This window comes from Cololabis saira, chromosome 1, assembly GCF_033807715.1.
Source record: "Cololabis saira isolate AMF1-May2022 chromosome 1, fColSai1.1, whole genome shotgun sequence".
NCBI lineage: Eukaryota > Metazoa > Chordata > Actinopteri > Beloniformes > Belonidae > Cololabis > Cololabis saira.
In genome coordinates, this window is record NC_084587.1 from 34,382,644 (window position 1) to 34,398,231 (window position 15,588).

General features: G+C 40.4%; 1 protein-coding gene across 1 annotated transcript in view; it reads right to left on the reverse strand.

Moving 5' to 3' along the window:
* LOC133443891 (adhesion G protein-coupled receptor L1-like) overlaps window positions 1-15,588 on the reverse strand; it is a 41,796-nt gene that overhangs the window by 16,248 nt on the left and 9,960 nt on the right. Inside the window, exons 2-6 of the mRNA XM_061721213.1 lie at window positions 5,669-5,787; window positions 3,329-3,542; window positions 2,707-2,816; window positions 1,827-1,841; window positions 291-498 (exon numbers count right to left, since the gene is read on the reverse strand). Of these exons, the coding sequence (XP_061577197.1) occupies window positions 291-498; window positions 1,827-1,841; window positions 2,707-2,816; window positions 3,329-3,542; window positions 5,669-5,738 (617 nt within the window). The 5' untranslated portion in view covers window positions 5,739-5,787. The remainder of the gene's footprint in view (window positions 1-290; window positions 499-1,826; window positions 1,842-2,706; window positions 2,817-3,328; window positions 3,543-5,668; window positions 5,788-15,588) is intronic.

Sequence of the window (15,588 nt, forward strand, 5' to 3'; positions counted from 1 at the left end):
GAAAACCGTGTTTTTCATAATAGGTCCCCTTTAAGTTTCATATTATAGGCTAATATGCAATGTTCCACTTTTCCAGTTAATTCCCATCAACCCCCATGTGTTCCTCTCAATTCTCATGAAGAGCTTCCAACCAACACAAGCTCTGCAAACAAATTCCATCCCTGGGTGCACAACAGTTAAAACCAGTTACTCCAGGACTTTCACCTGTCACAGGGGACTTTATTTGTCAATCAATGTAGACATAGAAAACACAGACATTTTCTGAAACACAGAATGCATTAAACACTCACTTGTAGGTGGTGGTGACTCTGTTTTGCCGGTAGTCATCCCAAGAGGCGTACTCATACAGCACCTCTGTTCTGTACGGCGTCCACGGCATGACGTACAGCCTGTCACCGGCTTGCAGGGGATCCTTACACCAGGCCCCTGACTGATGCTCCGCCTCCAGGAGTGAGGAGGCCGGCTGGATGCTGAGCAGTGAGCCAGGACACACGAAAACTGGAAGATGGGTGTTGGGGAGGGCAGAAAGCAGGATGTGAGAAAGAAGATACAGGGGGGGGGAAGAGCAAAAGACCAGGAAATGAAATGAGAAAGGAGCAGAATGAAAATGGAAGCAGATGTGGAAAGCAAACGGATCGATGCATGAAAAATGGATTGAATTAGATGAAGGCAATGCAGCGAGATTAAGAAAAAAGAGAAAAAGAGAAAGGGATTTAAAACGCCTGTCCTGATGTTGAGAGCCAAGTAACAGAGAAGAGACGAGTAGGTGTTGAAAATCACACACTGTTAATGTGTGTGTGGTGAGTGATACAACAGGGACACTGCAATGAAAGGTGTGGGAGTGTAGTCATGTGCTTTATGAGTGTATGTGCATATGCATGTGGGTGTGTGAGTGTCTGTGTGTATGTATGTAGGCGTGCGTGTGTGTGTGAATAGTCTGTCGGTTAGTGCAAAAACAGTGAAGAAGAGTGTGAGGTAGAGTCAGGGGCGCAGTAGGCGGGGCTAAATTTTGCCTTAAAGTAAATGAGAGGGCTGGTTAGTTTACGCCGAGCACAACAGATCCACCCACATGTCAATAACTTTATGGACACATATGTATACAGAAGAGTCTCTCACTGGCATGCAAATAGGCATGCACACACACACTCACACACGTAAGCAGTGCTTGGTAAGCACACATCCAGACGGACACACAGTCACACATTTCATCTTATTTTTCCTATGAAGATAAATAAGGGGCTCTTCCTATAAGGGAAGAAAAGGGAAAATAAGCATGAGGAGAATGACTGAACAGGAAGAAAGAAAGAGAGAAAGAAAGAATAAAAGAAAGAAAGCAAGAAAGAAAGAAAGAAAGAAAGAGCTAGTGCTTATGTGTTAAAAACAAAAAGACTAGATAAAGCATCAAAGGAATATTGTTTTTATACACAATATGTGTGATCAGTTGTGTTCATATTTGCGTGCACAAAGAGAGACTGAAGGAGAGAAATAAGAAAAAGAGAGATTGACCAGGTGTGAGAAGGGTGAAAGAGGGTAAGAAGTTGAAGAGAGAAAGCAAGAGAAAGAATAAGAGAGGCTAGGTGCAGAACCTGGATAAAACTGGATAAAAAAGGGCGGCTTTGAATACAACAACAGATGGATAAAATGTGGAAAACAAGAACTGAGTAGGAAATGAAAAAAGGGGAAGGGGGCAACATCCAGCATGACTACGAAACAACGTCCTAGGGTTGGAGAAAGAGAGAAATGGTAGGATAGAGGAAGAGAAGCAGAGAAAAGAGAGAGAGTTCGGGGTAAGGAGAGATCAAGATGCTACAATGTATTGTCTTTACCTTTTTGGTCCACTTCTACTCAAGCATAGGAAAAAAAAGAGGGAGAGAAAGAAAGAAAAGTCAGAGGGTGAAAGAAGGGGAGTAAAGAGATGCAAGAAAGCAAGCAAGAGAGGAGACAGAATGAAAGAAAGAAAGAAAGAAAGAAAGAAAGAAAGAAAGAAAGAAAGAAAGAAAGAAAGAAAGAAAGAAAGAAAGAAAGAAAGAAAGAAAGAAAGAAAAGGAAAAGAAGGTTGCACAGATAAAGATTTTGGAGCTCATTCTCACCACAAACCACAAGCATTATTATTTATATAAAAGGAAGAAGAAGCACAGAAGAGCCCAGAGATACTCCACTTCCTTTCCCTTTACTCCTCCCCTCTCTCCCAGGTTCCCTCCCCCACCTCCCCCTGTCCCCGATCACTCCTTCCCTCAATCGAGCTCCTGTGGAGAAAAGAGAGCACTCCTGTGGTGTGAGTCTGGAAAAGAAAACACACATGCATGTACGCGCAAGTGCATACGCTCACCTCCACAGACACACCCGCACACATGTGACAGTTTGTAACAGTTTTCAAAAGCCCTACAGTTTTTCCTCTCTGAACTTGCTTCATCCAACCTTTTTTGTCTTTTTTTCGGTGATTCAAAAATTCATACATGAACACACACTTCCTGAGGGGAAAAAACACACACTCCAGTCTTTTCTATCCGTCTATTTCTCAGGAAAACAGTCAACATCAGATGTTACAAGGCATAAAAAAAAAACCTCAAACCTAAAAGTACATTTTCACATAAATCAATTAAAAGTACTTGTGTGCATGTCTTTGTGCATTTTTGTGGGTGTATGCGTATACGAAATGTGCGTGTTTGTGCGTGTATTGATTAATTTATAACAACATATACTCACTGTAAGGGACACACTCATACTGGATCTCCAAATACTTGTAGGTTCCAGGGCAGGGATCTGGGAAGACGTCGACCCCTGCAACCACCACACACTGAGTCCTGTTGTTACATCTGGAGAACAGCAGATGCATTGATGGATGAACGGATGGATGGATGTTTCAGTCGAAGGGACGACAGAGTGAGAAAACAGAGAAAGCAAGGAGAGTGATTAACCGACAGGAAAGAGAAGGCAAAGGATGCTCCATTTGTCTGCTCTTCCTCTCACTGAATATTGATCATTTCTTCTTGGAAAACACTCCTGAGTACCCCGGCTAGTACACAGACAGGCACTCTAACTGCTGAAGATTGCTGCACTCGCACATATACAGGACACACATCACAAGCATCGGCTTTCTGTAATGTTTCCTCCTTAATCAACACGTATGTTGTGCATCAGCACACAGACACATACAGTGTATACAAAACACTTGATGCTTCTATTGATTGGTTTACCTGCTAACAAAACACTTGCACATGTTCAAAAAGCGCATCAATGATACTATTTCTACTGGGAGTGCTGCATATTTTGAGCAATAAAGGAAATCTGTGAGTTTGGCAAAATGTGCAAATGGGCATATACACACCTCTGGGACATGATCTTTAGTGCATCAGGGAGGTAACACTGGGTGTTCTCCATCTGGAAGGGGTCTGCGTCACAGATCTTGTCATCGGTGCGTCCATAGTTGGCGGTCTCCACCATAACCACATCACTTCCTGGGCAGCGCAGCTCTATGGGGTAACCCTCGCATGCCAGCTCCCGGCGCAGCAGCCCAAACGGCATAGCAGCTCGCGACATCGCTAAACATGATACATATAGGGGTGGATGAAGATGGCACAGGAGGGATTGAAAGAGACAGACAAATAAGAAAAAGGAGAAAATATAGTTTCCACAATAATTTTGTAATTTTCTCTGCAGCAAAAAAGATTCAGAATGTAGTTGATCATTTTGGGAACATGGGCAGACTGTTGTGGGTCCTAATTTTCAATAGCTTTCCTTAATCTACTGAGCAATTTGGAATAGTTCAACGGCATGTTGTAAATACTGCAGAATGGAAAGATTTCCAAAAGACATGTTAGTATCATACTGCTCATATATTTACTTACAAAAGTTTATGTAAAACATTTAAATATGCTGAAAAGTTGTCTTTGTTTAGGCTTTCAAAATGGTCCATACTTTCTCGTTTCAACTGATGCTTAAGAAAATTAAAAAAATAAATTGATAAAACATACAATAATAATGATAATTTAGTATATATTTCCCCAAAGATGTAACAAATTCAAAAAGTGATCTTAAAAAACTGCATACTGTCCAGATTTCTACCAATGATCAATATTTAATTCTTAGTGGGTGCTCATTGAATGAGCCACTTTGAAGTTTGATTAAATTGACCCATTATGCCTCTCTTTCTTTATAACTTGATGTTCCAGCACAGTGAGCTTCAGAGCTTCCATACTAGATGGTTCAGATCGTGTACATGTGGTTTTAGAGCTTATTTCAGGGCTGCAGTAAATCTTGTAGCTCTGTAGGTTGTAAACACAGCAGAAAATTGCTTAGGCACCCAGGGAGCAGGTTTACATCACTGCACGTCTGAGCTGGAGTCAATAAATACTCATGACCACAGCACAATCATTTGAATCATTTGAAGCTAAAAAATGAGCGTAAACCAGATGTTGCCAACTGGAAAATTAGACCTTATAGAAACTGATTCAACAGGTTTCTCATGCCTTTTGGATAAGTACAGAAAAATGTCATCTGAAGCACTTAAAGACACAAAACATCACTAAAAAGCCTTGTAGTTTACGACCATTCAAGCACCAGAACATACATATAATGACAAATCCTTTGGTCAGCATGGATACTTTGAAAAACTGTACACAAATACATCAAGCTACTAAATTTCAGCTTGGTCCTCTTGAGTCTGGACCATTGACGATCAACTAACTCTGACTTTGTATCATATCCATATCCATTATTATCTACGTTTTGGAAAGATCTCCAATAAAACTTCATGAAAATAATTGTTACTCCCAGTGATGAATACAGAAATCACTATACAGTACAAGACATTTAAAGTTTGCCTTTAAATGCCTTTTTTGTAGGATTGGATTAGTCATTCAGTAGTGAGAACTGGGATGTTTAACCATACTTATGATTCCTCTGCAAATATCACATGAACCCTTTGCTCTGATTGCCTCAGTCAAACCCTGACCATACCTGTACTTGCTATAAACAGAAAACAGATCATAAAAACAAAAACATGCTTTGGAAGTGACAATGTCTCCAACACCATCATTAAAATGCACTTGTGTGAAACCTTACACTGGAGTGTGAGTGCTGTCATAAATCACATCACACCTCGGCTGTGACACCTATACTGTATGTGATGAGATGGGGTGTGAGGATACACCACAGTTGTGTGTGTTTTTGCATTTAATGACATTGGGAACTATAACACACGTGTTACTGATTGTCAAAAACCTGGTGAAAACAATAAGGTAAATTTAGGATTCAGTTACAGCTTGATATGCTAAGTACATGCGCTGTGTAAAGTGAATGTGTATATACTACGCAGGGTTATTCCAGAATATCCAATTACTATTACCATAATCCAGGTGCTCACATCAGCTCAAGTAACATGTGTACATGTACATGGCAGGGTGTGAGCTGCTTAAACCCAAATTCCTATCCAGCTGTGTGAGTGTTCAAGTGCCATGTGAACCGCATGCTGCTGTTGCTGTACTGCAACTGTCCATGGTGCTGAATGACTTATTGCTCAAATATGTCCGGATGTACTTTGCATAGGGCAAAGTCCAACACTGCACTACAATAATCGATAGTTATTCAGCTTGTGGGACTCATACGGCTGAAGTTTTACAGGACCAAACCCTTAAAAATGGTGCTATCTCAGTGGCATGCCACTTACCTTGTCCAGAGGGGGCAACTTGAGCCAGAGTGAGTACACACACCCCTATGAGCCACAGTGACGCAGCCATGCTGGGAAGGAAGAGTAAGGACGTCACACCACCAGCTGTGATAGGAGAGCTAGTGAAGGAAACAGACAAACAGTGACAAACATAGCTGCATTATTTTCCTTATGAACACGTCTGTGTACATATTTGCAAGTAAGATGGTCAGTAGGGCGTTGTATCCAAGAGTTCCTATAAGACAACACAGCAGAGCTAGAAAACGACAGCATAATAGAGACAGACAGTGAGAGAGAGCGAAGCAGAGAGAACAATTCGAACAATCTGTGCAGTGAAAAGTCACTCAGTCTGCTGTTACCATGGTGATAGCACGGCACAGTCTCGGGGAGTATGATAGAGTCAGAGAATCAGGAGTTATATTGGGTATGTGTGTGTGTGTGTGTGTATTTTTTTTTTTTTAGTCAAAGTGCATGAGTGAGAGTTTTTCTATTAAGATTACAATTAGCCAGAAGCAATACAGACCACTGACCCATAAAAGAGTCTTAATCTTTCCACATGCACACTCACACACCCACACACCTAAACACACATATACACAAGCAGGGGGTTGCGCTCAGCTTAGGATACTTTTCATGAATCCACTGATGTGGCAGAGACAACCTCACGCCCAGCAGGAGTAATGAGGTAAACAGCTGACTGAAAGTGCAGGTGATCTGAGGGTGATGGGTTGCTTTGGAAATTTATAAGGAAGCATATGGGACGCAGGCCGGTGAGCTACAGGAGAACCGTAGTAATATGATGCCTCAATAGGGACTGAACTTTTTGCCTCAGACAAATTGGAAGGTGGAGGCTCAACCAAAACACCCTCTGCACTGACTCCAGATCTGGGATTGTAGATGCTGGAGTGAGTGTTTGTCGATGTGTGTCCTTTAGTTTTTTGTTTTGTTTTTTTGTTACTTGATAATGACCCTTTCTGGGATAATTACTGACCTTGTCAGGACCAGCTGCTTTTGTGGGGACCAAAGTCAATTCCTAATGAAGCAGAACATCATTCCTTAGTTTCTAATTAGGTTTTAAGAATGAGGTGTGAAATGAGGTTGGGTTAAAGCTAAGTTGAATGAATGAATGCCAATGCAATGTCTTAATAAAGTTAGCAGCAAAGTGTGCACATGTATCTGTACTAGGGCTGTTCGATTTTGCCCAAAAATAAAATCTCGATTTTTTTCTCTCAAAATCCGATTTTCGATTACGATTACGATTATTTTGTGAATTGACAAAAGGCAAAGAAATGATTTCAAATATGCTGTTTTTTTATTGAACATTTGCCCCATTGGGCTTTAAGTGCAAACTTTGCTCTTATTAAACCAAAAATGAATGAATAAAGTGCAAAACTCTGTAAAATAAGTTGAAAAAAAGTTTAAAAAAAATATAATAAAATATAAAGTTTTATCTCTGAAAAAAAAAATCAGCAAATCAGCACTTGCAAACATACAGTAAGTTATATTTCCAATTAAATAAAACAAGACATTTTCTAATTAAACTAAACTGGGTCTTTGCATGCTAAATAATAATGCAACCCATGAAGGAGGTAGAGGTGTGTAATGTCAGTCATTACATCTGTTCACATTTGCAAGTTTTTTGCAAGGAACACGAGCCGGTCTACCGGTGGCAGGTTCTTAACGCCCCCTCCTAGACTAAAGAGCCTCTCCCATGGGGCACTTGTCACAGGTATTGAGAGGTATTTCCATCAATCATTAATATGTGTGCAGACAAGGTTAAAAAAAAAAAAAAAAAAAAAGTGAAAAATCGATTTTACGATTTTCACATTTTAACATCGTTCTAATTACATAATCGCGATTACGATTTAAAATCGATTAATCGAACAGTCCTAATCTGTACATCTAAGTGTAAAGTACAAGTGCTTTTGTGAGAAACAGTTTGAGTTTTAAATACAATATGGCAGACATCATGTTGGTTGATTATTATGTACTGATCAATGTACACCAATCCCTGATCAATCAATGTTCATCAATATACATTTTTTTTTAATCACATGCTGTTTTTCACAAGTTGATAGTTTCCTGAATTCTTAATGAACTGTTACAGGCTTCGGTCAAAATACCACAGAGAGATCGCACAACAGCTCCCCTTTAACATTTCATCATGTCCTCAGGCCTCTGTTCAGAGCAGCCATTTAAGGGAGTGAAATGAGCCGCTTGACTCCACTCCACACCCCTCCTCCATCAGTTCCACCTCTCTTGAGGTTTGTCGTACAGCTTTGTGCTTCCATGTAAACATATTTAGGATACAAATTACATTCAACAACATTGAAGGTGTTATGCATGTAAGAGCAAAAAGCACAAGCAACCTAGTGTAAGAGCTTACCCTACCACAATATACACGGAAAATACATAACTAGAAAATTTCAGGCTCTAATCTTAATTAATCCCCATCTGCAGGTTGGCTACAAACACATTTTACAGATCCCTGTTATAGGCACAATCCTTTCACAAATCATGTGTTAAAATCAGATTATATAAAAAGAACTGGACAAACCCCCTGTGATGTCACTTATAGGTTTTCTGTACAGCCCTTTTGAAGTCTCTTTCCTTTTTGGACTGTGCAGTACTTAAGACTAGACAATGCCAATCAATTTCCTCACAAAAATAGCCCTGGGAGGGGCGAGCAAGCCAGAAAGCTAACTGGAACACGCCCACCTTAGTTTAGTTACCACAACTTAGCTATTATAGTAGCTTAGCTTATGCTTACCGTTGATGCTCTTTATGATTAAATCCGCCCAAACCTCCTAACTGCAAATGTGGCCACTCAGACATAACCTGAAAACAGGGCTGCCAGAGCTGAATAGGGCAGTGTACTGGGATCCATCACTGCTCAGGGGACTCGGCTGGTTGGAGCGGCCTGGGGATTGGGCAAGTCTATCAGTGAAGGCCAGTCCTAGCTGGGGGTCCCAGTTCATTCCAACTCTGACAGCACATAAAAAGTAGCAATTGGCTATGCCACTCATCACTCAAAAGACCATGTCCCGAATCATTTTTTTTTTTGTTTTAAATAATTAAACCTGATACGGTACAAAAAGAAAAAGAATTACCTCAGATAAAGTTGTCATGGATTTAAAAGGGGACCTATTATGGCATCTAATATCTATTTCAAACAGGCCTTGAATGTCTTAAAAACAAGCTTTTGATTGTTTTTGCTAAATACATTAGAAATTCAGCCTCTGAGCCATGTCTTTATCTTCCCATTCTCTAACCTCATTATCTATGCGGGATTCTGAGTGGGCGGGGCTATGATAATGAGGCTCTGTGCTGATTGGCCGCTACGAAAAAATGGCAGAAGCGCCGGCCGGCGGAGTTAGTTGTGGGCATGGTTTCACGCATCGGAGGCCAACCGATGTAAATCGCTCCCGTCGTTACGTAACGAAAGGAAGCAGAATCTGAACGGCTCGTAGAATTCACATCACACTGGATGGCTCATCCGGGCGGCTGTACAGACACTGCAGAATTTGGTTGCTTTCCTCCTTCTCTGAGTTGGCAGGCTGAGGGGAGACCACTTTATATATGTTAAAGCAAGAAAAAACTTGTTTTTCATAACAGGTCCCCTTTAAATATGGAGACCAAAGCTGTTCTTTAAACAAGGCTACAAAATATTTAAATTTATCCTGCAAAGTCTATTATTTAAACACAGGGGTCACTAGAATGACTTGTTTTCATTAGCAAAGCAAAGAAGCAAGAACAATAGTTTTAGCTTTCCCACCTCTGAGGTACACCGATTGCAGCGTGATTAGAAGTTGTCAGAAGATAAAGAAGACGAGGCTGGGTAATTCTGCTTTGAGATGGGTATGTTACACAAATGAACAGTGTAGTGCTCTTCAACTTTCTGGGTGTTGAATAATCACCCTCAGCAGACATCCAGGCATTTTCATTTTTAATGACTTATTTTTTTTTGTTTTACTCACAAACGTTCCGAACTTCTAACTTCCCTACTGTTTCCCTGACGGATTTGTTTGTTTGTTTGTTTGACAAACTAAGAACGGTCTGTTTCACTTGCACCAAGAACTCCTTGACTGCATGCTGTGCATTCACAGCGACAGCTCCAAATGCAAATGTAACACTTGGAATCCACTACAGACGTTTTTCCTACTTTGACGACAAACAAAAAGGAATAGCTCACGCCTGTCAATAAAACTGTTTTTAAGGCAGTTGAACATAACACGCCAGTTTTGATAAAAGAGAACTCTGTCTAAGAAGTGGAATTTTTGAAATTCCCCTTTTGTCGATGCTGATGTATAAGCACATATCTATGTTGATAAAGATTTTTTGGTCAGTGTTAAAAAAACTCAGCAGTTAAATTCAGACTCCACTCCCCAGTGAGTCAGGCTGCAGAGCAAAGCTATAAATCAATAAAAAAATGCATTATTTTAGAGTTCTCACATGCTAAAAGCACAACTGAACACAGCATCCCCTCCAAACAGCAGTAAGTATTGTTTTTCTTTGTTTTGTTTTTTGGGGAGGGGGGGGCAAATCCCCTGTTTTTTGTAACCGTCATATCCAAGTGTACCTAAATACAATACGGTACATGTATGTCATCTTATGGTTGTCTAAACTGCAATATACCACTGCTTTGAATTTATTCACCCAGTTCTCCACAAAAACACCCTAAACAAGTCAAATAAGAAGAAACAAAGACAATACAAGCAGAGAGCAGTGTCTTCACAAAGACATACTTTATATCACTCTACACTATGGGCCTGATTTACTAAAGGTTTGAGTGTGTAAAAACGTGTGCAAACTTGACAGCACCCGCAAACCAAAGTGCCAGCTGATCTACTAACAGCGTGCAAAGAGGACTGCGCCTCTCAAATGCGCAAAATAGCACACGCTATTCATTTAGTACTTTTGCCCTGATGAATAATCAATATGGGGCGTACCCGCCAGAAATCGCTAAATACTGGGAGGGGAAGATGCAAATTGGTCCATTTACCACACGCAATGAGATTTACCAAGCCTGAAAGTTTTTGCGTGGATTGTGATTACGTCTGTATTTAATACGTTCGAAAGGAAGGTGCTAATCTCCACATGCAAAAGGAGAAATATTTTATTTGAATGTTAAATCGAGTATTATTCAGCAAAAGGTTGCCACAGGAGGCACATTAATTTTTTTATTTGTGATAATAAATAAATCACGTGTTTTCATGGAGAAAAAAGTGTTTCTTATTGTGCGCCTATACTTGTTCTGCAGTTGTCATACCCCGGTGTTGTGCCGTATTCAGCACCCCTGCCGTTGAAAGGACCCCCTCGTCTGACAAAAATGATATTCTCATTCCGTGTTCTGTTCATGTTCTGTTGTCCATGTTCTGTTTAGCGTCCAGTTTTGTGTTAATGATTCATGTTTAAATGCGCTCATGGATTCGGGTAAAACAAAATAAAATCGGGTAAATGGTTATTGATGTCATTAATTAATAGCCTGCTTACTGTGTTGTCTTCCATAATATTTGTAAATATATATAATATAAACTCCTAAGTATGTGTTTGTGTGAGTGTGTATATATAAATATATTGAAGTGTCAGTGTGTTGTTTTTTTTCTTGGGCTACTTATCATTGAATATACGAGGGGGTGCTTTTCACGGCAGGGGTGCTGAATACGGCACAACAATTTGCCTCTTCCACTAATATCTCTAACTCCAACTCGTCAAATTTCATTTTGCGCTTGCGACTATATCCTGCTTTCCATCCAGACCATGGCGCAAAGTTTGCGCTGCAAACTGTAAGACGCGCAACAGCTCATTTAAATACTGCTGTTTGCACCTGTTAACAATTGCGCACGCAATCTTAGTTGATCACCCGCAAAACACACAACAACAGCACGCGCAAACTTTTTCAGTGCACACGCAATTTAGTACTCTTTATTTAGGATCTTAGTAAATCGGGCCCTATGTATGCAGTCTTCGTACATGTGAGAAAGACTGCAAGACTTTTATTTTTAGGAACATTCTGCTTTCAATCAGCTAATAGTTGAAAATATTTGGTCAAAGTCCAAATATTTGCAGTCGCAATAAGTTGAATAATTAATGTCAGGGTTAGACAGTCTACTCTGATGAATACAGTTACACCAACAAGCTTAGGAGTGGACCATGTCAATAAATGTCCTCACAAAGATAGCCAAACAAACATCTGTGTCAGGGTGTATGCGAGTGTACACAAACAAACTTGTGTGCTCGTGTATATATATGTAACTTGCTTTTCTGTCTGTCTTCTTGTTAGGTAATGTTGGCCGACAGATTTAGGTCACTCCTCAACAAATGTCCAACATGCATTCAAAGGCAGGGACTTGTACAAAAACACGCGAGCGCACGGCTATGACAGAGAACAGAAACATCTCCCTTCTTTAAAGATGCACTGAACCAACAAGATTGGCCGCAGGACCACCGTGATGCACACACATGAAAATGCAAACACTAAACATTCTTCACAAAAGACTCCAAAGAATGAGAGTATTTCCATTTCTTTCTTTCTTTTTTATCACATACACACCCAGTCACGCACACATGTGATCTCATCTCATCAAAAACCCTTATGGCAGCATGTTCTTTTGCTCGCAAGTCTCTCTCTCTCTCTCTCTCTCTCTCTCTCTCTCTCTCTCTCTCTCTCTCTCTCTCTCTCTCTGTCTCTCTCACTCACTCACGCACACACCCGTAAGTGTTGATGCAGAGTAAGTAGAGCAAGGACACTGATGGCCCTTGACAAAGCCACACACCCAGTGTCCCTGCCTGCAACCAAAAGCCAGCCGCGGGCCACTGGCCGGCCTACTTGGAGGAGCAGCAGTCTCTTAGTGAGTAGGAGAGGGTGGACCTGGAGTGGAGTAAAACACACACACACACACACACACACACACACACACACACACACACACACACACCACACACACACACACACACACACACACACACACACACACACACACACACACACACACACACACAATGCAGTCAACAATGCATATGCATGCTTTAGTGTACTGTGCATACTCACAAGCATCCACACAGCAAATACATTTGCATAATGTTTTCTTCATATCTGAGGCCATATGACATTTATACTGAGTGCAGCATTCCAAAAGAAGTCTGTTTTCTTTTTTGCATTTATCATGATTACAAATGTATTGATATAAACGGTAACATATAAACAGTGCAGTCACAGTCGCTGAGTAGGCTACCTGTCATTCAGTATGTTTGCGTGTACAGTTTAGTCGAGCTACAGCTACAACTGAACCAGCTGTTCAGTTGAACTCCTTACTACTTACTATACACACGTGTGAAAGAAATCCATTAACCAATCAAAGTATGTCACTCTCCATCGCAGCAGATGGTGATAGTGCCCCCACTTTTAGGGTTAGCTGGTGGTGGCAAAATACAAAAATGTCAAACAATGAGTTGGCACATTTTAGTTTCTATTTTTATTCTCTATTTTGTCCTGTATCAGCTTCTTCCAGTGCTTCCAGATCAAAGCGAGGCAGGAACTGTGGAGCATGTGCAGAGCAGATAGTTAGTTCCAGTCCCAGTAAACGTTTACATGCAGGAATCAGCCTAACTTCAACCACATTATCTTAGTGTTATAATCCAACTATAAGAAGTTCAGTTTAGTTCAATTTCAGTCCAACCAACTCATTTAGAAGCATTTCAAAACAACAATTTCAGTCAACAATAACTTTTTTTTTAAACATAACATAAACGTATTGACCCACGTCCAGGGCAGTATGTTTACACACGGTCTAATTTTGTCCTAAATATTGAAAGTTGCAAAATACGCTTGTCACACACATTTTAATGACTGAGTTCAGTGAAACTATAATGTTCCCAGAGTGATGACAATACAGCCAAATAAACAGAAAACACAAAAACATCAAAAAGAAGGTGACATCATTCAGCAATATCATTGCCTTATATTTTTCCCATAAGTCTTTAAAATAACTATGAAACACCACTTTAAGATTGATTTTTCATTACTGAGTTGAATTTTTTACAATCTTCTGACTTCCTCCTGGATGTGTTTCTATCCTTAAGTGTTTGGAATCAAGAAACTCGTCTCTAACAGACCGAGGCATCAGTTTTCCATTCCAGACCAGCATGTGGATGCTGACTGCAGCATACTTCTGTTTTAATTATGTATTGTCAAGGGTTTACCCCACACCAGCTTCTGATGGCATCATGATTCCTGTTTGATCTGACAGAAATTTGGTTGAAATGTGCAGAACCACAACAGTTTATAAGTGTGGTGAGGTGAAAGTGACACGATTGGCTCTCTTGGTTCCTAAAATGAAATGTATTAGTGCTTTCAAAAAAATCTTAAATGTCAATGCTTTTCCCTTGTTACTGGTCTGGGAAAACCTCACCTGAAGGCACAAGTTATAATGATATAAACCAGTTAACTTTAGGAGGCGGAGGATCCCGTGTGGTGTTCATCCTTTAGAATGTCAAAATTAATTTTAAAAACTGTGGAGGGTAGTGTGTTGGAAAATGGTGTGAATGAATGGCAGCTACGAACAGTCACGCTGTTATGGAGGCCATTAAATCCACAACGACAAAGACAGAGAGTGTAAGCTCCACCTCTTTTGGTCAGAGAGCCGTCAGCGCCTGAGGGAAGATCACTATAAAGCACAAAGTGACAAACAGGCTTGTAGCGTTATGTTCCTAATGCATGAATGAGTGTGTGAGAGAGAGCAAGAGAAACACACACAGAGATTTAAAGAGAACAATCAAGAGGTGATGGCGAGTCATTGAGATTAAACAGTTCTTAGAAAACTAAAGCTTTATATGCTGAAATATCTTTTATCAACATTGCTGCAAATAATTTTCTTTTCACTGTGGTTAATATTTAAGGATTAAAGGAAGGTACAGTGCCCTCTGTTTTTTTAACCTTTGACCTCTACAGCCAGCGGAATGAGGCCTACATGCTGCAGTTAAAGCCACTTACAAGGTTTTACAGCCTGTATATTTGTCTGGTCGATGTGCGACTCTTGGGAAAGAAAGTGTCGTCCTCTGTCAATCATACGCTTGTTGCAGGCAGGAAAATGCAGGAAACGCAGGAAATGTTAAGGGACAAGTATGGAGCTATAAAGCATGCACAGCATGTTCTGCTTTTCTAGAAACATTAGGGTTGGCACTGTGTATCTGACTTAATGTATAAAGAGAAAATGTGGGATAATCTGATTTCAGATATATCCACAGTGTTCTTTTTTTAATCATACCTATTTTAATTTTGTTTTCCTAACTATTATACATTATTACTTACATATATATACACACACACTGTGTCCCCTTTAAATATGGAGACCAAAGCTGTTCTTTAAACAAGGCTACAAAATATCAAGTTATTGCCAAAAGGATTCACTCGCCTCCCTTGACTTGCATATGAACCTAAAATATCCCATTTTTAATCCATAGGGTTTAATGTGATCCACTGTTTATAGCTATAACAGCTTCAACTGCTGGGAAGGCTGTCCACAAGGTTTAGGAGTGTGTTTATGGGAATTTTTAAACCATTCTTCCAGGAGCGCATTTGTGAGGTCACACACTGATGTTGGATGGGAAGGCCTAGCTCTCAGCCTCCGCTATAATTCATCCCAATGGTTTTCTATAAGGTTTAGGTTCAGTTTTCTGAGTAGGCCAGTCAAGTTCATCCCCAAAGCCATATCTTTATGGACCTTGCTTTGTGCACTGGTCAAGTCATGTTGAAACTGGAAGGGGTCAGCTCCAAACTGCTCCCAAAAATCTGGGGTCACGGAATTGTCCAACATCTCTTGGTATGCTGAAGCCATCAGAGTTCCTTTTGCTGGAACTAAGGGGCCAAACCCAGCTCCTGAAAAACAACCCCACACCATAATCCCCCCTCCACCAAACTT